The sequence below is a fragment of the Erpetoichthys calabaricus genome, chromosome 6 (assembly GCF_900747795.2).
Source record: "Erpetoichthys calabaricus chromosome 6, fErpCal1.3, whole genome shotgun sequence".
Lineage (NCBI taxonomy): Eukaryota > Metazoa > Chordata > Cladistia > Polypteriformes > Polypteridae > Erpetoichthys > Erpetoichthys calabaricus.
The window spans coordinates 217,150,877-217,175,454 of NC_041399.2; the positions used below are offsets into that span (position 1 = coordinate 217,150,877).

A 24,578-nucleotide genomic window follows, 5' to 3' on the forward strand; every position below is an offset into this window, starting at 1 on the left:
GTCCACCGGGGTAAACCCCAATGTACAGGCTCCAAGTCGGGGGGCAATAAGTATACCCACATCCGCTCGGCGCCTCTCACTGGGGGCAACTCCAGAGTGGTACAGAGTCCAGCCCCTCTCAAGGAGATTGGTTCCAGAGTCCAAGCTGTGCGTCGAGGTGAGTCCGACTATATCTAGCCGGAACCTCTCAACTTCGCGCACTAGCTCAGGCTCCTTCTCCTTCAGAGAAGTGACATTCCACGTCCCAAGAGCCAGCTTCTGTAGCCGAGGATCCATAGTATTAAAGATGAACATTTTAGCACCAGGCATTTAAACTGGTCATTCAGTCGTCAGCTGCTTATCTTCATTACGTGAGGTGGTCATTCGCCGTCCGCACACAAACGAAGTGGACGAATGACGGAGGACGGTGCGGTGGGCGGAGGGCTGGAGACACACACACACACACACACACACACACACACACACACACACACACACTCTCGCGCACTTATTTATTTGTTTGTTTGTTTGTTTGTTTTCCCCGTTGAGTTCTTGTTATAAATGTTCCTTGATATAAGATGCGCCCTGACTGCTGCATCACTGCTGCTTACAAAGAATTTTCTCACGAAAGAACTTAAAGCTGACCTTTATTTTTCTTTTTTCGTTTTACGTTTGCGGTGTTTTTATTAAATGACCACACCGCCGTTGCCCGTTGCCTTTCCACGGTGCTCAGCACTTTCGAGTGGCACGAGCGCGACCCTTAATCACGTAGATGTTTTGTCCACGCTGCGTAGCTTTTCGAGTGACTTTCAGTTTCTGCCATCTACGCATGCGCATAAAGCACACCATTAACTGCTGTTCACGGCTCACCAAAGGATCCCCGTCAGCCCCAAGGCCGCCAATCGTTGCAGAAGAGCGGCGTTCATTGACTCGGGTGTGTCCGTTATGAGGCGGACAAGGCCATTCGGTTTAGCGGCAGCTTTGTTTAATCGGGCGGAGGTTTTTGCGCGGGGGTCCCCACGGTCTCCGTCACTGTGGCTGTCCCATGCGGCACAGTAATACGTCGCCGTGTCGCCCACCACAGCTCTGTCTATACGCAGAGTTAAGCCTTTGTCGTCAGCTTTGAACCTTTCGCTGTCCCCGATGTCGTAGCTCTCGATTCCTGTGCTCGTTTGTGTGTAGAGAATTCGCTCCAAAGCTCCGCTGCCTTTCTGTCGATACCAGTGAATGTAGCTGGGGCTGCCATCCGACTTGCAGCCTATTCGAACGGTCTTGCCGGGTCCTTTGGTCATAGAGAGCTTGTCTTGAGTCATCGTCAGAGCCAGAGCCCTGCCTGTGAATAACAAAGACAAAATAATAAAGAATAAATTATAAACTAAAAAAATGTCAGAGACAGAGGGGGGGTTGGAGCAGACAAAAGTGTAAAGAGACACAAAATCTCACCGAGAAAAAGACAAAGAAAGACGCCGCGCCAGGCCAGCATCGTGACGTGACTCGTGTGAGCGACAAGAGCGAACTGTCGCCGCGGTGTGTCAGCCCTGACAGAAGTCAAGTGACATCTCACACCCTCAACGCTCACTTCCTGTTCTTGACGTCCTTATAATGTCAACGTGCTGAGTGAAAACCCGACGGCACTCATCGGTCCGACTTTAGGGGTTCTGTGCCCCTTTAGTCCACTCCGGGGTCGTCTGTGTCCGGCGGCTGAGCTGGCAGCGTCAAGTTTAAAAGGAAAATTGATTAAATGTTAAAACAGCCTACCATAATACGTTAGCATTTAGATTCTCCTTTTTTGAAATTCAATTTCAAAAGAAGAATTTCAAGTTTCAAAAATTTGATTGCAAATTCCAAAAGCTCAATGTCAAATTTAAAAGACTTGTAACTGCTGATATCAAGGAAAACAGTTGAAATCAGGGGTCAGTCCTGGAGGGACGCAGTGGCTGCTGGTTTTTGTTCCAAGCCAGTTGCTTAATTACTAATTATTAATGTAATTAAACCAAATAGTGTATGATAAATACACACAGGTGTAAATGGAGTCATGTTGGTTTCTTTTGTTGTTTGAGACTTTTTGCTGATAAGGAGGCCACACAAACTAAGAATACAGCTGTTTAAGCCTAAAATAAGCAATAAAGGTACAAAACCCTAACGAGTGACACAATAAAGATGAAACAGAAGTGTCACTCGAGCAATAAGGGCTTCATATTAAACAATTGGTTTGGAACAAAAACCTGCGGCCACTGCGGCCCACCAGGAACGACTTTGCCCACCGCAGGCTTAAAAGTTTAAACGGCCTGCCATGCACAGTCAGCCTTGTGCTCGTGCGCGCCCCCGAGCCTTTAAATGACGTGCTAATGACACGTGACGTCTGCCGCTACAGCCCGCGCCAAAGGGCATTTCAAAGTAAAAGTCTCCTACTGACACAGTGGATCTTCGCGCCGATCCTAACGTCAAATGGCGTCAAAGTCTGCAGGACTGACTGGCTGACTGGACGTTCGGATTCCATCTAAAAGGCTAAGCAGGACTGCGTTTATATTTCACAGCCCACATTTGATATGAGGCAATATCTTAAAGTCAAAGTGAAGTTTATTGTCATGTCAACCATATACAAGTATACAGATAGATGAAATTGTGAAGCTCAGGGTCCACAGCGTAACAACATGACGTGCAAATAATAAATTAAAAATAGAATTAAAATTAAAACACTAACAAGACAAGACAAACAAGTAGCAGCAATAGATAGATAGATAGATAGATAGATAGATAGATAGATAGATAGATAGATAGATAGATAGATAGATAGATAGATAGATAGCGTAGTTGGCAGGATTAGACATGTTGAGGTAGACAAGTATGAAAGGCACTATATGATAGATAGATAGATAGATAGATAGATAGATAGATAGATAGATAGATAGATAGATAGATAGATAGATAGATAGATAGATAGATAGATAGATAGCGTAGTTGGCAGGATTAGACATGTTGAGGTAGACAAGTATGAAAGGCACTATATGATAGATAGATAGATAGATAGATAGATAGATAGATAGATAGATAGATAGATAGATAGATAGATAGATAGATAGATAGATAGATAGATAGATAGATAGCGTAGTTGGCAGGATTAGATATGTTGAGATAGACAAGTATGAAAGGCACTATATGATAGATAGATAGATAGATAGATAGATAGATAGATAGATAGATAGATAGATAGATAGATAGATAGATAGATAGATAGATAGATAGATATTCACAATATTGACGTGTAGTAAGCAATAAGAACGTTGATGCACTGTATGAGATTTGCAGTTTAGATACATAAATATAGTCAATAGATATGTAATAAAATAAATGATAGATTTAGAGAATACAGAAATGATCCGCGTATGATGAAAGTTGTTTAAGACGTGTAAGCAATGACAGGTCAGCAGGATATCCAGAGTGTCAAGTCCTTCAAGGTCACTATGAGCTTTTCAGTTCTTCTCTCCCCGCACACTCGTCTTCACAGCACAGGGGCCGCCATGTATAAAAGTTCTGTTTTTCGAGGTGGCTGAGGACGGCCGTGTGGAAGACCCCAGGGGGCAGCCTGGTGTTAAGGAGTCTGACAGCTTGGGGGTTTAAACTCTCCTGCAGCCTGGCAGATGTGGCTCTGATGCTGCAGCGTCTTCTCTTGGATGGCAGAAGTCCCTGTGAGGGGTCTAAGGGGTTCTGCTCAATGCTGCATTTGTAAGACGTGTCCTGTAGTGAAGGGAGAGGCACCCCAATAATGTCCTCTGCTGTCTTCACTACCCTTTACGGTCGGACATGTTGCAGGTGCCATACCGGACTGTGATGCAGCTGGTCAGGACACTCTCAATGGTGTCTCTGTAGAACATGGTGAGGATGGCAGGAGGAAGACTTGCTCACTTCAGCCACCTCAGGAAGTGTAGTCTCTGCTGCTGGGCTTTCTCGATTAGTGATGAGGTGTTGTGTGTCCACGTAAGTTCATCAGTTATGTGCACACCGAGGAACTTGGTACTCCTAACAGTCTTCACGTTTGACCCATTGATGCTGACTGGGATGTGGGCAGGACGTGATTTTCTCGTTTGTCTTGTCGACATTGAGAGGTAGATTGTTGTCTTCACACCATGCGGACAGCCGTTCCACCTCATCTCTGTATGCTGTTTCATCATCCCATCGTTCGTCTGCAGACTTGATGATGTGGTTGGTGTTGTTGTGGCTGTGCAGTCAGCAGGGTGAAGAGCAGTGGACTAAGCAGGCTGATATATAAAAATATATCTGTAACTCCATCAGCTGTGTGTTCAGACACCTCCAGGACATCCTCGTGTCATGTGACAGGCATGGTGACCATAAACACTGTGGCTTCAGCTGTGAAGAAGCACATCAGATGAGCCAAAACTAAACACTAAATGACACAGCGGTGACGTCACCAAGCACCACAGAACCACATCGGGGTGGAGTGACGTCACTGCTGCGAAGGATGCTGTTCCCTTGTCTGGCCAGGAGGCCAACGTCATGAGTGATCAGAGGCAAGGCGTTCCCTGTCTCAGCCAGGAGGTGGGCATGCCATGCCAAGATGGATGTATTGGCATCTCAGTGGGGTTCTACAGAAGACCCCTGTTCAGCCTGGAGGATTTGGGGAAACAGCCTTCCAAGACTACATGCATCACCAGTGCACTGGGTGGCAGCCTTCCTGGGCTGGTGTACCCATACATTTACCTGCAGGGCATGCTGGGAATTGTAGTTCCAATGGCAGAGCTCTGCTGGATTCCTTGAATGCCACTGGGAGTGCTGAAGGGAGTGGTTGTCCCTACTCTGTGGGGCTTCCACTTGACCCCGGAAGTCCTTCCTCCATACATCACTACTCCTCTGGGGTCCTGCTGCCACCTCGCATTCATTCAGGAAGTTACAGTCGGGAGTGAAGTCGGATGAAGCCCACCTGGGAGGAGAGGAGGACGAGAAAGAGAGAACTAATTATGAAGAAGAGCGGTGATAAAGCAAGTCTGGACTGAGGGATTTCTGTTAATAAAATGTCACTCACTGTAGGCGGAACAGTTGTGTCGGAGGTTTGGGGGTCAGCAGCACCCCCCAGTGGTCAGATATCTAAAAATCGCAACAACAGAAACAGAAGGCTAGGACAGCAGGCACAATGTGCAAGCGCCAAGCCCCATGGTGCCCTCAGATTGTCCTGCCCTGCACACTACATGGCATTCACACCCAGCTTTGACCTGCTCTGTGACAATGTGTGCCATTTCGGTGGCCATGGAGTGGTGACAGAGTGTCTGTCCTCTCCTCTGGTGGCCATGCACAGCACTGGTCTGCTGGGGCTCATCTCACCTTTTCACAGTAAACATTGCCCTCACTGGGTGACTGGTGGCCCTAGTGGTTTGAGTCTCGGAGCTCGGAGGCCCATAGAGTCCTGATGCCCACCTTCAAGGGTCTTCAGAGTGACAACATGAGGCAGTAAATCATGGCAGAAGAAAAACAGACCTGAGATCAACGAGACAAGTCTGAGTTTAGAAAGGAGCTCAGTTATGAAGTCTGAGTTAGCAGGAGGAGGAGAAGCTGAAGATCATCAGGCAGGTGGAAGAGCACAGAGAAGGTGGGCACTGTAAGGACTCCTCGAGGGGCTCACTCCTGTGAAGCTAACGGGGACCAGGAGATGAGTATCTCATTTATTAATGACAGAGGATGACTCTGAGGTGTCCTGCGCAGATCTGATGACTATCAGGTGTTGTGGTCACCACAGGTGAGCCCTCGGACTTTAAAGTGGTTTAATCAAGTGAAGCCCCCATTGACAGACTGGCAGACCCCAGCATTCATGAAATGAAGTCCTGTTGAGATCAGATGCCAGGACGAGCAACACAGTGATCGGGGACATGGAGTGGCCTGTGCCAACACTGGGGTTTAAAACAAGAGGGACAAATGAGATAGATAGATAGATAGATAGATAGATAGATAGATAGATAGATAGATAGATAGATAGATAGATAGATAGATAGATAGATAGTTGAAAGGCGCTATATAACAGATAGATAGATAGATAGATAGATAGATAGATAGATAGATAGATAGATAGATAGATAGATAGATAGATAGATAGATAGATATATAGATGAAAGGCGCTATATAACAGATAGATAGATAGATAGATAGATAGATAGATAGATAGATAGATAGATAGATAGATAGATAGATAGATGAAAGGCACTATATAATAGATAGATAGATAGATAGATAGATAGATAGATAGATAGATAGATAGATAGATAGATAGATAGATAGATAGATAGATAGATGAAAGGCGCTATATAACAGATAGATAGATAGATAGATAGATAGATAGATAGATAGATAGATAGATAGATAGATAGATAGATAGATAGATAGATGAAAGGCACTATATAATAGATAGATAGATAGATAGATAGATAGATAGATAGATAGATAGATAGATAGATAGATAGATAGATAGATAGATAGATAGATAGATGAAAGGCACTATATAATAGATAGATAGAACGAACTCCCAGGCTCCTCAGCCTCTTCATCCTCCTTCTACATATTGAATGTGCATTCCCCTTGGAGGGATACTAAAGAGTTCAGGGGTCCCCAGGTGGGTCCCCCTTGGAGGTGCAAAAGTTCTCTGAGAAGACAGATGTCTTCATTTTGAATATGGGCTAGCAGTGAGTTAGGGTTAGGGCTGTGGGTGGGACGCTTATGTGACTCAAATAAGGGCGACTGTCCAGGACATCATCTTCATGTCCTTGAAGCTCCAGGGTGGAGGCTACAGACAAACCAGACATGATAGAGAGAGAGAGAGAGATCAATAAGAAAGGCATGATAAACAGATAGATAGATAGATAGATAGATAGATAGATAGATAGATAGATAGATAGATAGATAGATAGATAGATAGATAGATAGATAGATAGATGTGACAGGCACCATATCATTTTCTGATAGATCGATCGTTTCTTTCACATAGTGCCGTTCACGTATCTCTACCCATTTATCATGGCGACGTGTTTTTGTGCGCTATTCTTCTTGGTCTCCGTCACTGTGGCTGTCCCATGCGGCACAGTAATATGTCGCCTCGTCGTCGGTCTCTGCTCTGTCTTTACGCAGAGTCGAGCCGTTGTCCTCTGTTTTGAACTTTTGATGGTCGCCGGTGTCGTAGCTCACCGCTCCTGAGCCTGTTGCTACGTAAAGCATTCGCTCTAAAGCCCCGCCGCCCTTCTGTCGGTACCAGTGAATGTAGTCGGGTTTGCTGTCCCATGTGCATCTTATCCGGACCGTCTTGCCCGGTCCTTTGGTCATAGAGAGCTTTTCTTGTGTCAGCGTCAGAGGCAGAGCGCTGTCTGTGAAGAATAAAGATAAAATATTTTTAAAAAGGAATAGAGTAGAGCAAAATACTACTAATAAAAGTTTAAACAGCCATGAAATCTCACCGAGAAGAAGAGAAAGAAAGACGGCGCGCCAGACGAGCATTGTGACGTGACTCGTGTGAGCGACAACAGCGGACTTTCGCAGAGGAGGAGAAGAGAAGTGTCAGCCCTGACAGAACTCAAGTGACATCTCACACCCTCAGCGATCATTTCCTGCTCTTAACGTCCTTATAATGTCAGCGTGCTGCACGAAACCCCGACGGGTGCTGCGCCATGTCACTCATCTGTCCATCGTTACGATTGCTGTACCCTTAGTCCAGTCCGGGGTCTCGCGTGCCCGGCGCCTGAGTTGGCAGCATCAGGTTTAAGACGAGAGGTGACTCTGGGACGACAAGTCCGAGTGTTAATGACGTGAAACGGAAAAGTACTACCGTCCATGTGAAGAGCCCACCTAACTAACTTGGTACTGAAGTCACTTGCTGTTGTCCGCAGTTGAATTTGTCATTCGTGTCACGTTAACGCGAAGTGCAGGCGCCTGAACACAACACGACCGACCCCTGCAGGAGTTTCTCTTACTGTGGATTAACAATTTAGGTTTGATGGTAAAGAGTCCTGTGCGCTTTAGTTCATGAGCCTTTAAACACTGACATTTATATTATATTATATTATATTATATTATATTATATTATATTATATTATATTATATTATATTATATTATATTATATTATATGGGCGGCACGGTGGTGCAGTGGGTAGCGCTGCTGCCTCGCAGTTGGGAGATCTGGGGACCTGGGTTCGATTCCCGGGTCCTCCCTGCGTGGAGTTTGCATGTTCTCCCCGTGTCTGCGTGGGTTTCCTCCGGGCGCTCCGGTTTCCTCCCACAGTCCAAAGACATGCAGGTTAGGTGGATTGGCGATTCTAAATTGACCCGTGGGTGTGTTTGTGTGTGTCCTGCGGTGGGTTGGCACCCTGCCCAGGATTGTTTCCTGCCTTGTGCCCTGTGTTGGCTGGGATTGGCTCCAGCAGACCCCCGTGACCCTGTGTTCGGATTCAGCGGGTTGGAAAATGGATGGATGGATGGATAGATTAGATTAGGTTAGATTAGACTAGCGGATTATGAAGCCTTGAATGCGTTTAAATTGTAAAGAGGACCCGTGGACGCTATAAAATGTGACCAAATTCCCCTTTCAGTCACTCGGTGTCCCTTTGAACTCCGCCAGTGCCCCCCGTCGGTCACACACAAGTAGGACGAAGGAGTTCCGTTCACATTCAGTCAGTCAGTCGAGACGTCGGAATTAGGACCGCGATGGCGGACAGGGTGGGCGGGTGGGACAGGGCAGAGTAACGCCGAGGAGCCCCCTTTAAAAGCCGAGCACTGGCTCGGTGGTTCACGCCGCTTGTCGGTCACTTTCCGTGATTTGCGTTCGAGTCTCAGCTCTGGCGTTTAGTCTGCTGCTCTTCACACGGAGGACTTTGGGACTTTTACAAAGAAGAAGGGGCCATGGTGACCATCAGGGTCCTGTGGTTAGATGAGGAGCAGCTCTGCTTTGAGGGCTTTGCTTGTTTCGGATTCTCTGTGGACCACCGTGTATCCCTTTAAAGGGGTCTGTGAGATAAGAATGACCTAATTACAAGTAGCGCTGCTTTTTCTATTTTCTGTTCCAAAAATACAATTTTGGTAAAATTATTTACAGACCACCCCCTGACTCCAATGCCCCCCAGACACACACACAGTAGCGGGTACCCCTGGCTTTGAGTCAAATCTAAGGGGGTCCTTAGGGGCTGCAGGTCAGTCCAGAACTAATCCTGTTAGGCGCTGAGGTCTGGGAGACACAACTGGCTGTCCCTTCCCCAGGAGTGGCGCACTCCATGGGCGAGTGGCACGAACCTCAGTGACATTTGAGTTGTCATCTCAGATGCCATGTGCTCCGTGTGGTCATTTCAGGGCCTAAGAGACCGGAGCACAGAGCCACTGGTCACCGTGTGACCCTCAGCCAGTCCCTTAATATGTGAAGACTCAGCATGGCAGTACTTCACCACAGAAAGGCGCTATATGTAAATCCAAGTCTTTGTGTTTGTCTGAATTTCTTTCATTCCACTGGATTTGGGGGCCATGTTGCTCACTGGCTTTGCTGTCAGCACTGAGTCCACCAGAGGACCTTCATATTGGCTGCCATTTCATTTTTAATCCACCTCTCCAGTTCAAGGTTGCAGTTCTGAGGGTACAGAAGGCACAGCCCCCCGGATTGGATGCCCACATGCGGCCACCTTAGCTTTAGTTAACCAAAGTGACGTGGCTTTGGGATTTGGAAAGAATTAGCAAGCAAATCAGCCTGGAGGGGGACATCCCAAGGTGACACGAGCCACCCCCATGACTGTCACCTTGCCACCTCTAGTGTGCCAGCATCACCTGTTTAAAGGTCCAGCCTTCATTTGTGACATTAATGAGTGACTCAGACACAGTGGCACTGTCAGTGGACCCCCGTTAATCTCACTTCATGTCCACACGTGTGCTGCAATTCAAATGGGGGATCCTCTGCCCACCACTGAATGTGGACCCCTAATCTCGGCCCAGCTTTTATTTTTTACATTACACACACCACATATAACAGAAGGTCTTGTCATTCATCATCAGAACCAGTGACGGGGACTGACCTCGTGGTGGGCAGCAGCTCACAGAATGGAGAAGGGGCACACGGACACAGAGACAGGTGGCCCCTCGTACCACCACTGTGTGTTTGTTTGGATGTGACGTCAGGGCATTAGAATGTTGACCACCTTTGTGACAATGTCTGTCCACGACTGTGTCAGATCATCAGAGTGACAGGACACCCTTTCATCCTCCTAAGACAGCAAAGCTTACAACACAAATGGCAGAAAGCCCACCTGATCCCCGAAATGCCAAAGGACACCAGCAGCAGAGCAGAGCACAGGAACTCGAGGACTTCCACCTTATGCCACGTGGTCTTCACCCTTAACGGCAGAATGAACAGCGCAGAGTCCGAGTCCACGCCGCGGGCGCCAGGTCCCGCTCCCCATTCACTGCAGTCTTTTATAGCGCCTTTCACTGAGGCCCACACTTACATCTCTAAAAGGGCTAACAGTGAAGGAGAAAACACTTCAAGACACTCGGGGGTCCACGTCAAGGCTGGTTACCTTCATGTCATCGTTTGTGAGGCCTCATCGGGGTCACCAGCAGCGCTTCTGGTGTTGACAGTTCAGACTGACGTGACAGCATTGGGGGGGTGACACGGAAACGGGAATGTGAGGATGTCATTGGGGTTGAATGAATGGAGAAGAAGAGGTGACACGATGACACAGGAGCACAGAGGCACCTTGTGAAGAAAGTGACACTGAGAGGCTCCATCACCTTCTGTCAGTGCCAGTGGCCCACCTTATTAGTGTACCAACTGACTGTTGGGCAGCTAAAACCTGTGCGGCTGGGTGCCCCTGTGCCCACCGTGATCTGTGCCCTTCTTTGCCTTAACGGTGATGCCAGCCCTGACTTCTGCACACTTTATTGTGTTGTATGTCTCACTTTCCCAGGACACATTTGCCATTTTGCCCGTCATTCTGAACACCATAATAACAAAGTGAGAACGCACTGGCACTGGTGATCCGCTCACCGCCACCAGTTTGAAGTACAAAGGGACCAAGTCAATGAAAAAACTGGAGCATCTGATGAAGAAAGACCCTCCATTAGCTGCCTCGCTTTGGCAGATTGGTGCCCAGTGAGTCTCAACAGCATTGGGCAGGAGCCGACAGCATTGGGCACTGCCCTCTATCACTGGGCACTAAATACTGGCAAATGTGAACTTGGTGGGCAAATGACATTGGCACACCAGGCCCACCTGTGTAGCCAGGCAGTGATCCGATCTGCCAATCACATAGCAGCAGCACAATACATGAAGGTCAGGGGCTTCAGTTCATGTTCACATCGCACACCAGGATGAGGACAGTTGGCTTTTATTGGACCACCGAACGGAAGGGGCGAGAAAAACGAGGATACATTTAGCAACAGCGCCCCCTCGTGTTCTAAACTGGAAGTACATACTTGGCAGGTGATCCCCTGTGCGCATGCGTAACAATATACGTAGCTAATTTGACTGTTTATGTTTGAGTGGGTCGCTTTTTAATGTTGTTGGATTTATTATTGTCACTGCACTGAGGAGACTAACAAGTAAGAATGTAATCGTGACAATAAAGATGAACTCGAACTAAAATAAAACATCACAATTGTGTTCAAAGATGAGGGAAGGATCACCGGGGTACCAAACATGAGACATCAGTAAGCCGGCAATTCAAAGGGGACACCTGGCCACGACGCTTTGTGTTTCCACTCGGTGGACTGTCCGTGCGACAAACGAGGACATTAAAGAAGGGGACACGTGTGAGAAAAGAAAGCACGAGAGCCCGTCCTGTGACATTTCTAAAGCGACTTGGTGTTTGTTTGTGACGCACGTCGAGCCCCCGATCGTCTCCTCCCCTCCCTCCCCCTCGTGTCTGACGCGCCAAGTGACACAGGCCGTTCGAGGGGTCTGTTCTTGTGCGGGGGGTCGCGCGCCCCGTGTCACTGTGGCTGGTCCAGGCGGCGCAGTAATACGTGGCTTCGTCGCTTTGTTCGACGCTCTTCAGTGCTAACGTGTAGCTCGTCCCGTCGGCGCTGAACTTCTCTCTCTCGCCGCTGTCATCGTGAGCCACCGAGCCGGAGCTCGTAGTGATGTAAAGAATTCTCCGCGGGGGCTCGTGGTCCTTGTGTTGGTACCAGTGAACGTAGCCCACCTTCTCATCCGATTTACAGGTAAACCGAGCAGTTTTCGTCACACCTTTGGTTACTGAGATGGCTTCTTGGGTTATCGTTAAAGCCAGTCCTCCGCCTGTAAAGAGTTAAAACAAGAAAACTCAGTAAATGGACCCTCGAATCATGAAGGGGTCACTTTGGAGTTATAAAGAAAAAAAAAGTCAAATCTGACCGAGAAAAGCAGACAGGAGAGCGAAGCGCAGCACCAGAGACATGACTGCTGCAGGCGACAGCGCGACCCTCGTGTGACGGGTGGCCGAAAGGAAACGACAGACCGGCGACCTCGTCACGGTTTTCCTGTTTCAGGGAGTCATCTGATTGGCGGCTGTTATCATTTATCTTAAAAAAAAAAGAAAGTTACACGACAATAACTGAAGAAGCCGCACAGCAGGCACTCAGGAGGGACAGCCACCCTGCATGGACGTCCTGCCAGCCATGTCGTGATCATCACACTTTAGTGCCACCAAGAGGCCCATAACCTGTGCACAGCCACCCATTAATTCATCAGGATACTGAAGAGAAGCTCACGGGGGGCTCAGTTTAGGTGCCCTTCGAATGTGAGCGCCACCCAAGGGACGCCACAAGAACAACACAAGCGGACATGAAAGCCCTGACAGTGACGGGAGCTGCGCCGCTGTGCCGCTCGTGTCTCCTTCATTAGTCAAACATACAAAACCTAAAAACGAATCCGCCATTGACTGTGCGCTCCAAGAGCACTAGGGACATGTGCTTTCCGTCCATGTCCTTGTCACCTGACTGAACTGGGAGCGCTGGTGTGGTGAACGCCGTGGGGTGGGCGCCCTAAGAAGACCATTTAGGAGACAGCGGAGTCTTTAACATATCGATACGCAGAAGCCATGAAAATCCATTTTAGCGCAGAAACAAAAGCTGCCCGATGTTTGTGGCACATTTTCGCGGTGGTCTTTCATTTCCGTTTCTGTTAGCTGTGGGTGGGCCGAATGCCAAGGTGGGCAGAAATGAACGAATGGCTTCATATCTCGACTGGAGAGGTGCGGTCACCCCGGGCACATTCGGAGGAGATAATCGCTTTGGACTTTCAAGAACCCTCTGATCAGGTCGTCAGACTACAAGAAGGGGACATTCGAGGCACAGGTGGGCTTAAACAGCAAATAGTTATGGGGGGGGGGCTGTTTCTGTAATCAGGTGGGCTTGTGGTCCTTAATGACTGTCACCAGGGTACAGTGAGAGTCACCCTCGCCTGTGCCAGTCAACATGCCATGCAGTGCCATGCTCAGCAAGTAGAACCATCTTAGCTGGAAACTTCCATCTTCGTTGCCACACAAATCTCAGGACACGGTGATGGGTGAACTTAGCGGTGGGGTCAGTGCTGCAGTTGCTGTCCTCTTTAATTTAAGTAAATGATTTGGGGTATGAAAGTAAAGGACAAGCCGGTGACGTTTGAAGATGACCCCAAACTAAGTGGATGAGCAGACAATGGAGAATCAGCTGAACCATCAGAGAGGAACCTGGGCAGATGTGTGGACCACACGACGTGATGTAATGAAACGTAAAAAGTTAGAAGAATGAAGGTCAGTTCTAGTTCTGGGACTTGATGAGAAGAGCAATACGCCGTAGTCCGCCGGCCACTGACCCCGCGCAGCAGGAGCCCCTCGTGTGTTTTTGTCAGCCCGCTGTACCCTCTGGGGAGGAGTGAACAGTGAAAAGTGTGAAGAGCAAACACATCTGAGACACAAAAGGCCACTTGGCACATGCCAGTCGAAGTCGTCTTTTGCTTTCTTCTTCATATACAACAGCAAGGCAGGACTGTTAGAGGGGGTGGACAGCGCTGAAAGTGGCAGTGCTGGTATGAGAACACACACAGTGCCAGCTGTTGGCATTTCTCTGCTGCTAAAATCCTCTGGCCTGGCCACATGCCTGCTGGTGAGCCCCCAGTAAGACCCTAGCTTGTGTCCACCAATCTGATTGACACCAAAGGGGTAGAGCAGAACTGAATTGGTGGCACAGATGTCTGCGTGTGCCAGGTGAGAGGGCACATGGAATGCCTGGGTAGCATAGAGAGGGGTTTCGATAGCAGAATGATCCTTGGGGACACAACTCCCCTGCTTTAACATCAGAACGTGCTAAGCTTTGTGTGACCTTCATGATTTGTAATTGTGAAATTCAGAGCCAATGTCACCAAACTGCACGTGAAATGAACCCTGGCAGTGTGACTGCCCTCTCCTTGTGAGGCCTCATCCACATCCCTGGATGTGTGCAGTTTAGGTCTCCGTATGACAGCTCGAGAAAGTCCATCTTAAGGGTGAAGAAGCTGCAGGTTCAGGACCATGGAGAGCAACCACAGAGGACCCACTGAACAAGCCTGGAGAGAAGGTGACATGAAGGATGTGGGCACATGTGGCTGGCAGTTCAAACTTGTTAAAACCAAATTTCACACAAAAGTTAGAAAGCTGCAAAGAAAGGGGGACACGTGGGATCAGTGACCGAGGACTGGGGAGGACACGGGGACTTTATTGACCTCAGGTGGATAGGATTGGCGGGCTGAGTGGCCTGCGTTTGTCAACACTGTTGTAATGGCAATGAATTACCAAGGATCCCCTGTCTAGCAAGAGGGGCATGGGCACCACCAAGGTGCCAGCAGGCCAGGTAAGGTCCCTGAGTTTAGAATACCGCCATCTGCAGCTCATTTAAATATGTTAATGATCATTTTACCAGGCCGCCATTGGATAACAAAAAACAGACACAACTTGTAGGTAGAAGCCTGGCTGGGCTATGGAAGGGTGCCAATCCACCACAGGGCATCTGTCCATCTTCATAATCCAAGGCTGGATCATGGGGCAGGTGCAGCCAATCCCAGCAATTTTGGGGTGCCAGGCAGGACCAACAGCTGAACAGGCAGCAGTCCACCGCAGGGTAGACACACACAGAGACCCCCCACATACACACTGCCATGACATAAAATTAGGAAATCTAACCACGACGGTGCTCAAGGAGGATTTCAGACTTGGCACATGAAGTGTCTTTTACAGTTGGCCTTGGACACTTTCTGAATCAACAACCTGAAAGAAACAAGAAGGACCACCCGTTGGGCCAAGTAAGTTTTAAACGGTGTGTTTGTTCATTGCTTTTGATGATCGTTTAAATGTGTTTTTATGATAGAAACACAAAACAGAACACGTGATAAAGTCATGGAATCCATGGGGTAGAAAAAACTAACCAGTTTGAATTGAATAAAGAGATCAGCGCAATAAAAATCAACTTTTCAGACATAAAGAATGTGGACGGGACAGCCTCAAGTATGGCTGTGCTGTCTTTATAAAGTCCACGGAGGGAGAAGACCACCCAGAGCAGTCGCTGGATAGAAACAACTGCAGGGAATACAATGAAGGAAAAGACAAAAGACGTGAATGAAACAAAGGCACAAAGAAGGCACAAGGGTGTACCCCGGTCCTGGACACGGCGCTATAAACAGATGGGGTCTTAGGCCGTCCTCCCGTCTAGAGGGGCGGGGCCTTCTCAACGCCACACCCCTACGCGTCATAACCCAGACTCCTATGAGTTCTCCGATGTGACGAATGAGGCCTGACACCAACTGTACGAGGGGTCTGTTCTTGCGCGGGGGTCCCGAACCCCGTGTCACTGTGGCTGGTCCAGGCGGCGCAGTAATACGCGGCCACGTCGCTTTGTTCCATTTTATTCAGGGCTAACGTGTAGCTCTCGGTGGCAGCGGTGAACTTCTCTCTGTCGCCGCTGTCGTCGTGAGTCACCAAGCCGGAGCTCACAGTGATGTAAAGAATTCTCCGCGGGGGCTCGTGGTCCTTGTGTTGGTACCAGTGAATGAAGTCCACCGTCTCATCCGATTTACAGGTAAACCGGGCAGTTTTCGTTAAGCCTTTGGTTATTGAGATGGCTTCTTGGGTCATCTTTAGAGCCAGTCCTCCGCCTACAGTATATAAAGAATACAAAAACAAAATAAAAGAAATAAATCATTGATGTGTCACTTTGGGTTTATAGATTATATAAATAAATAAATAAAATCTGACCGAGAAAAGCCGACAGGAGAGCGAAGCGCAACATCACAGACATGAGTGCTGCAGGCGACAGCGCGACCCTCACGTGTGGCACCGCCGAAAGGAAATGACAGGCTGGCGTCCTCGTCACGGCTTTCCTGTTTAAGGGAGTCATCTGACTGGCAGGTGCTGTCATTGTCTTAAAAAGAAAGAAAGAAAGAAAGAAAGAAAGAAAGTTGGAGCACGAAGATAACTGAAGAGGAGCGCCAGACTACGCGTCTTCTGTTTAATGGACTTGCGAGAAGCCATGTCGTGACACTCAAGTTTTACTTTTAGACAAAGTGCCACCAAGTGGGACACGCTCGCCTCATGTGCGTAAGGAGAGAAGCTCGTGGGGGTCCTCAGTTTATTGTCAGCGGTCTTTGAGCGCTCAAAGAAAAACACAAGCGGAATATCGGCGCCATTGTAAAATAAAAATACGGACAAGAAAATGAGTTTAAAAAAAGGATTCAGTTGTGTCTTATCGGCCACGTCTGGACTGGGGACACTGCTGTGTGACTTGTAGCCATGGCTGGAAATGACGGGGGGCCCGGACATCAAAAAGTCTCTCATTCGAATTGGTGAGCGAGACGTGTACGTCCTGCTTATTAAAGAAATAAAGTTGAATTTTAAACTACAAAATTAAAGTGAGACGCTATGCCGCTTGTATCTTCTTCATTACCCGCAAATACTCGAAAATAAATAAATAAGTAAAAGTCGCCCTTGTAGATTTCGTGCTGCTGGTGGTGTCCTGTGTAAGGCGCTATATAATTGGATGTTTCACTTTTATAACAACCCCCTCCACGCTAACTGACCTATCGGAGTGCTTTGACGTCACACTTGAGAGGCTTAGCCCGCCAGTGGCTTTTACTCTTCGGGGTCTCAAAAGAGAAGCTGCTTGGTGGCATTAAGTGTCCCAGCACGTGACACGGCGCGCACCTTCAGAGCTGACATAAACAGCAGCCTGGGTGGTCTTGAAGGAGCGCTACGTGAGAATCCCTCCAAGTACACGAGAGTGTGCGTGGACGGGCAGCTTTGGAAACGCGCACTTAATGGTGGCGATCATTCAAATAAAAGAAAAGAGACGCGCTGTGCTGGTGGACTTTACTTAACGTCTGTTTTTTTGGGGTCCAAGCGGGACACCGAGGTGACAGGCGACGCTGCCTCATTGCGCCTGAGCCGAACTTTTATTGCGCAGAATAATTCCCCTTGGGATTAATAAAGTATCTATCTATCTATCTATCTATCTATCTATCTATCTATCTATCTATCTATCTATCTATCTATCTATCTATCTATCTATCTAGTGCCTTTCACTCTATCTATCTATCTATCTATCTATCTATCTATCTATCTATCTATCTATCTATCTATCTATCTATCTATCTATCTTCTCGTCGTTTTTGTGCGGAGGGCCCCGAGGTGGCAGTCATTGTGGAAGTCCCATGCGGCGCAGTAATACACGGCGACGTCCCTTTCTTCTACTTTATCTATCACCAGGACTTTGCCGCTGTCATCAGCTTTGAATTTGTTTCTGTCCGTCCCTTCGTCATAAGCCACTTGTCCGTTGTCCGTGTCCACATAAAAGGCTCTCCGTAGGTCCTCGCTGTCTTTTTGGCGATACCAGTGAATGTAGCCCGTCGAGCCGCTCGGTCGGCAGCTTATCCTGGCGGTTTTCCCGAAGCTCTTGGTGAGGGACGCTTTATCTTGGATCATGGACAACGCCAACGTTCTGCCTGTGTAAAAAAAGAAAGGAGAGAAAGTGAGGATGAAGCGCGTCACCGAGTGGCTCGAGGCGACAAGAACACCGGGCGGTAGAATCGTGACATCTAACCGAGGAGAAGAGAAGCGAGGACGAGGCGCGCGACGTGAAGCATGGCGGCCGCTGTGTAAATGAATGAGGGGGAGTCACTCGAGACCTCCGCTTCAATGCAATGGGCTTCCTGTGCGAGCGACACACACACACACACACACATATAAATGAGGGGACCTGCACTCAGCGACGGGCACGCAGACGAACGACGAGCGTGTCACCGGTGAATCCATCCTTTGATATTCGTTCGTATTTTCCATTTCAATTTCTTGCTATTAAATCTTTCAAAGGCCCACATGGCACAGGCGTTCAGCTTTTCTGTGCTCCCTTTTGGTGGGCACCTCTGCGTGGTGTCACTTATGGGGCCTCAGCGTCTAAATGTGACATTGTCTTGTAGGCCACAGACCCTCACCTGCAGGTTTTCACCATCCCGGACCCTGCAGGTCCAATTCACTTCACTTTGGTGGTTCACTGAGTGCAGGTGCGGGGGGCCGACGAGGTTACAGAACATGAAGACACAGCGCAGTCTGATACTGATTGGCCTAAATGGAGCCCACCACTGCCTGCCCACCCATGAGTGAGGATGGAGGAGAGGAAGACAGAAATCTCAGGCAGCAGCCCCCATGGAGGAGATGAACCTTTGGAGGGTCCGCGGTCAGCCATAACAGACAGACGTGGTCACAGTCCTGGTGACCGCCTGCCCCCTGCTGGCCATTCTACAGGTGTAAGTCTGACCAGAGAAAGTTCTTGCGTTTGATTTGAAGGCTCCCAGTATCTCAGATGGCTTTCAATGGCCACAAAACCAGCTCGGCTGTAGAGCAGTGGCACCAAGTGGCAGAAAAAGATGTCAAGAAGAGACACAGAATAGAGGAGAGTTAGTTAACAGTTTTTTATTAATCTCAATGACTTTTATTTTTAAATAGATGTCCCCAAACCAGAGGTCATACTTGTCTCAGTCACCTGGACTTCACACTAGAATGACATGTCAGCTTTCCTTGTGTGGCACCTTGGCGTACAGGGTGGGCTCCCCGCACACCTCAAATCATTTTCTCTTTCAATCTGCTTTGAGTGTGAGGAGGCTGCAAGGCAGGCACAGAGCTGAATGTGCCATGAGATGCCATTGGCACCATGATGGTGAAACAGTGAGCACGACATGGCCAGCTGGGCCCACCTCTGACATAATGTGTGACCTTTGGCAAGTCATCGTCACCAGCACCTCTGTGGAAGCCCCTGGCTGTGTGAGGCCCCTTGGGGTGAGTCTCACTACTGTAAAGTGCTCCATGAAAGAGTGGGATGATAGGATTACTTCTGTCACTTAGTGTCACTTAGTGTCATTTGTCACTAACTTGGGGCACACACCTAAATACAGAAATGTCAAGTTTGGTCCTTCTGGCCTAATCACAGATGACAATCAGAAACTTCTGGCTGAGTTCACAATGGATGTCCTGTGGCAGGCTGTGCTGGAGCTCCTGCTCCGATGGACTTGTATTAAGTGGGGGTCCGGTGGTCCGGTGGCTGTCTGAGGCCCTACTGCCCTGACTTTGAATGGTGGCTTTGAGACTCTGGTGTTGTCGTGTTATTAAATTACGTGGATGTGTGGATGTGCCAGTCCAGCAAAATGCTAAAATGAGAGTCGGAGTAAACGTTTGACAGGACGGGCAGACGAGTGGCAGGCAAGAAACACATGGGGTGAGAAACATGAAGCCTAAATGAAGAAAAGGCAAAGACGGAGGAGTCTCTGGGATTGGTTAGCGCCTTCTGCATCTGGTGAACCAGCCACAAGGTGGCGTCCTTCATCTGCACACCTGAGGCCACATCTGAGCCCCACATCATAAGAAATGGCCGACAGGAGTCTTCCTTCTGGGCTTGAGTGACAACCGAAGACCAAGTGTGTGACTGGTGCCAGCTGGGGCTTTAAAAACTGAACTTGAGTGAGGACATGCAAGGAACGAGTGGGAGGGCCACTTTGTCACAAAGGTTAGGACTTGGAGGTCTCAGCCTCCTGTCACAGTTTCACGTGAAAGCCGCACTTTAGAGAAGTCAGATGGCACCTCAGATGTCCAGGGCTGACCTTCTGGTATCCTCCTCTGCTTTTTGGGGAGCCATTTTCCCCTCCGTTACTTGATGGTGGGGGCACTGGGTGGCTTGTCTACAGATGTCTTAGCTGGTGACTTCTAATTAAAACTCAGCTCTTAGTCTGGGCGCAGTGGGCACGGCAGCACTGCCTGGCACAGTACCTTCACTGAAACTGTCCTGTTGTGGAGTGGACAGTCATCACGTTGGCAGCACTGGCACTACATTAAGGTCACAGCCTCGTGTGCTCAGGTGGCCAGTGCTGGCCCGTCACTGACCTCTCTGGGACTTCGCTCAGCTGTTTCATGTGGAGCAACGCGGTGGCACAGAAGCAAATTCTAAAAATGCAGGATCTGATGAATGGGATTCTGTGCACAGACCCGCCATGAGGCAGACTTTGAGAGAAGACGTGGTGACAAAGAGGCGGTGACAAAGTGGCAGTGACAGCGGCCACAGGGCTTACAATAACTGCAGGTAGAAATGATCACAATGAGTGGATGACAGGGGGGCTGACCAAGTGCTGTGGCTTCCCTATTCATGATGGACTTGATGGTCGGCCATCTCAAGAGGTTTCTTTGTCCAGTGGATTCCAAAAGTCTTCCCAGACCTTCATTTTAAGGTGTTGAGGACTTCTTCTGCTGTTTTTGCCCATCAGTCTCCACTCAGTAACCCATCATGGCAAAGAGAGAACGTGTCTTCAGAAAGATCTGCAAATCTGTCCAAAGCCCAAACTGGACTCTCTGATCCTTACAGGTATTCAGGCCCTCTGCTGTGGCCACCCAAGTGCTGCTCGGGTGCTTCCTGTCTGCTTGAATTCCCCTTCAGATGTGTCCAGAACTTGAGTGGAGTCCACCTGTGCCAACTTGAATCTACTGGGCATCACTCAGAATGACACACCTGTACCCACATGATTCACACCGCATGGCAGGATGTAAAACACGAGCCATGACGTCCAAGGAACCCTCTGCAGACCACCAGGGTGAGGCACAGATCAGGGCATCTCTAAAGCTTGGCGCTCTCAGGGGGCCTCAGAAACTGCAAGAAGGAAGACATTTGGAGCCAGCAGGGTCCTTCAGAAGGTTGTTGGGCAGGCAGGTGACCACTTGGGCTGAAATGGGAGAACGTGACCTGCTGGGAGAGCAGCCATCTCAGTCAGGTACTTCTGTGGGGTGGCAACACTGGACGACACCCAGCTGCTTGGACTCGGGGGGGCATGAGGACAAAACTTTGGTGGTCCGATGAGATAAGAAGTGAACTCTCTGGGCAGAACTCCAACTCTGGTGACAGCCTGGCACTGTGCATCAATATGTGGAGCCCGCTGGTGGCAGTGCCAGAGCTGGGGGGTGCGTGGGGTGGGGGGTTAACTGGAATGCCTCAAATTTCAGATGCACTTCAGGTTTATTTCTGGAAGTTTAAAGAATAACAGGCGGGGCAGTGAGGTGTGTGTGGACAGGTCACTCACAGGGTCTGTAGAGTTGGTGCCCTGTGTGTGTTATTATTATAGGAGTCGTACAAGTGCCAGTGTACATATACAGTCTTTAATAATAAGGTATCTGCATGCTTATATAGCGCCTTTCACACAAAGTCACAGCACCAGGTACAATCAGAAGTCCTCTGCGCTGCACCACAAAGGCAGACGCCACTATAGGGGGGTTTCAGATCAATGGTGTGCCCCATGATGTCCGCCAGTGCCCCGTGTCTGCATTTCCTTCTCCTGCTGTCATGCTCCAGTTGCTGTAAATAAAGGCATTGGCATGACAAACAAATTGGGGGCATTTAGGAGCAGCAACGACCCTCACAATCCTGGTGAATTTGCCTTTTTAAAAGCCACCTTAGGGGCACAGCACGGGGTGAAGGGGCCTACACTGAACTCAGGGTCCGGGAGGCAGTCTGGCCCAATGCTGGATGAAGAGACTCGGGGCACCACAAGGTCCACTCACACAATGCGGCGTCAGTTTAGAGTCCCCAGTTAGCCTAAAATACACACACATGTTTGGGACATAAGAGTGAAATCAGAGCACCTGAGAAAGTGTCCCATACACACCAGGAGAACACACACAGGCGACAAGGAGGCTCGCGCTGCGTCGCCCAAAGCCATCAGATGTCACTCCAAACGCGCCTGCTGACACGCACACGTCACACACTGCGCTGAGCTCCGGTAATCGCGGACCACGCGAGCAGCCCCCCCCCCCCCCCCCCCCCCCCCTCACCCCCCCTAACAACATGAGTATTTGAACGGGCTGCCAGCGCCCCTCGAGCGGTGTGGTACTCCCATGCGGCACAGTAATATGTCGCCGAGTCCTCCACTTGGGTGTTATCGATGATTAACGTGTACTCGTCGTTATTTTTCTCAGCATTGAACTTTTGCCGGAGCGTCGGGTCGTCGCGCACCGGGTTGCCCCCACTCGTGGGGATGTACAGGACGCGCTCCGGGGCCTCGCTGTCCTTCTGCCGATACCAGTGGACGTAGGTGGCCGAGCCGCTCAGGCGACAGGCGATCCGAGCCGTTTTCCTGGGTCCCTTGATGGCCGTTAGCTTGTCTTGTATCAAGTCTATGGCGAGTCCTCTGTCTGGAAGGGGGAAACGAGATGGGTCGTTAATAAAGATGACGAGGGAAATTAATAATAATAATAATAATAATAATAATAATAATAATAATAATAATAATAATAATAATAATAATAATCAATGACGCGTGGTCTCAACGAACCTGAATAGCACGACAGAAGAACGAAGCAGAAGAAGAACCGCATGGCTGTTGCGGACGGACGGAGTGCGCCGAGCGGAGTGGCGGCGGGCTGGCCGCGAGCCCCCAGTGCACCTGGCAGGAAGTGAGTGACAAGTGACGAGCGCGGCGGTATATAAGGAGCAGCTGTGTGATTTGTGAATCAGTTTGCCCGCTGAGGTCCCTCGCTGTGCTGATCCTTGACATTCAAAGCCTAAAATGTTTTCTTATTTTTACTTTTTTTTAATTATGGGCACAACGCGGGTGAAGTTCAGTTAGCGCGTCCCGTTAGATGGTCGCTTTGGTTTCCAAAGCAATGGCGGATACTTTCTACAGTAGACGACCCCAGACGTGTAGGAGTGCTGAGGTCGCATTGCTGCTTGCAGTCGAGGAGGACGGGAGGCTCAGTCAGCTCAGAAATCAACCGCTAACAACTGGCAGGGGAGAACACGTGAAGCGGGATGGTGCTGCCCCGACACACACGGCAATCACGATACCGAAAAAACAAACAGAAACCATCAAGACCGACGTGACATTTACACCCCCGCCCAGTCCGCGACTTTAATCTCAGTCCTGATGTTAATAATCAGCAGAAGTCGATGATGGTGGTCTGCTTTACGCTGTCAGTATGGCACTGAAGACATAACAGTCTCAAATCGTGAGGTACAGCTGTCCCTCTTGCCACCCCTTCTGACCTTGGCATCACTGGGGCTAACCTCAGGGACTTTGAGGCCTACTGTCATTTGTGCTGGCATAGAGAGCTGTCACATGTTCACCAGGCAAGACTGAGCTCTCCCAATGGTCGCTGGTGGGCCTCGTCTCTCCTCTCTCTGCCCATCCTCACTAAGGTGTCCTGTCCTGTCCCGTCTCGTCTCACCCGTGCTGTCCCAGTGATAGGCAGCTGTACCTGTCATTCTCTCACACGTTGTCACCTAGAAACTCTGTGGCAAATCTCACTGACATCGCAGCCAGGTTGACAGAGTGCCCCCTGCAGCCCAGCCTGGCAAACACAGACCTTTTCCTTCTGCTTATCTCAGGCCGTCTGTCAGCTCCGCAGCTCGTCGCTCTTCAGCTTTCCTCAAGTCGGTAGGCAACCTTGGGGTGGCATTGATGACCAGCTGTCCTACACTGGCAATGTTGCTGTGGTCTCTCAGTTTGGCAGACTCATTCCATGCTACTACTATTTCTATTACTACTAACAATAATATTAATGATAATATTAATGGGGCGGCATGGTGGGTAGCGCTGCTGCCTCACAGTTAGGAAACCCGGGTTCGCTTCCCAGGCCCTCTCTGCATGGAGTTTGCATGTTCTCCCCATGTCTGCGTGGGTTTCCTCCCACAGTCCAAAGACATGCAGGTCAGGTGCATTGGTGGTCCTAAATTGTCCCTATTGTGTGCTTGGTGTGTGGGTGTGTGTGCCCTGCGGTGGGCTGGCACCCTGCCTGGGGTTTGTTCCCTGCCTTGTGTCCTGTGTTGGCTGGGATTGGCTCCAGCAGACCCCCATGACCCTGTGTTCAGATTCAGCGGGTTGGAAAATGGATGGATGGATGGATAATATTAATGTTTAATAAATAATCATCATCACCATAATAATAATATTAGTGTTATTAATAACATCATCATCATCATAATATTAATAATAATGCATTTCTTTAATATCTCACAACCCATAAGCCCAGTCCCCACCTGGCAGAGCTCGCAGCACAACTGCTGGTCCAGGCTTTGGTCTTATTGTCACCTCTGGACTGCTGGGACTCTCTGCTGGCAG

The 24,578-nt window shown here is 49.1% G+C and overlaps 1 protein-coding gene and 5 gene segments (V, D, J or C); 1 reads left to right on the plus strand and 5 right to left on the minus strand.

Moving 5' to 3' along the window:
- Positions 1-3,957, plus strand: part of stard3nl (STARD3 N-terminal like) — a 72,085-nt gene extending 68,128 nt beyond the window's left edge. The window contains exon 10 of the transcript XR_007935272.1: positions 3,943-3,957. The gene's annotated coding sequence lies outside the window, so the exon portion shown is untranslated. The remainder of the gene's footprint in view (positions 1-3,942) is intronic.
- On the minus strand, positions 808-7,591 carry LOC114641806 (immunoglobulin lambda variable 3-9-like). The segment is given in 2 exon segments: positions 808-1,312; positions 7,431-7,591. Coding segments are annotated over 2 exon segments (507 nt in total).
- A 1,302-nt stretch (positions 7,592-8,893) lies between these two features.
- Positions 8,894-12,821, minus strand: LOC114641845 (Ig kappa chain V-VI region NQ5-61.1.2-like). The segment is given in 3 exon segments: positions 8,894-8,974; positions 11,830-12,245; positions 12,342-12,821. Coding segments are annotated over 3 exon segments (540 nt in total).
- Positions 12,822-15,664: 2,843 nt separating this feature from the next.
- On the minus strand, positions 15,665-16,359 carry LOC114641844 (Ig kappa chain V region K-25-like). The segment is given in 2 exon segments: positions 15,665-16,091; positions 16,192-16,359. Coding segments are annotated over 2 exon segments (576 nt in total).
- A 1,224-nt stretch (positions 16,360-17,583) lies between these two features.
- LOC114641843 (probable non-functional T cell receptor gamma variable 10) lies at positions 17,584-18,219 on the minus strand. The segment is given in 2 exon segments: positions 17,584-17,933; positions 18,032-18,219. Coding segments are annotated over 2 exon segments (492 nt in total).
- A 3,439-nt stretch (positions 18,220-21,658) lies between these two features.
- On the minus strand, positions 21,659-23,987 carry LOC114641842 (T cell receptor gamma variable 9-like). The segment is given in 3 exon segments: positions 21,659-21,817; positions 22,304-22,653; positions 22,794-23,987. Coding segments are annotated over 3 exon segments (552 nt in total).
- Between the last annotated feature and the right edge of the window lie 591 nt (positions 23,988-24,578).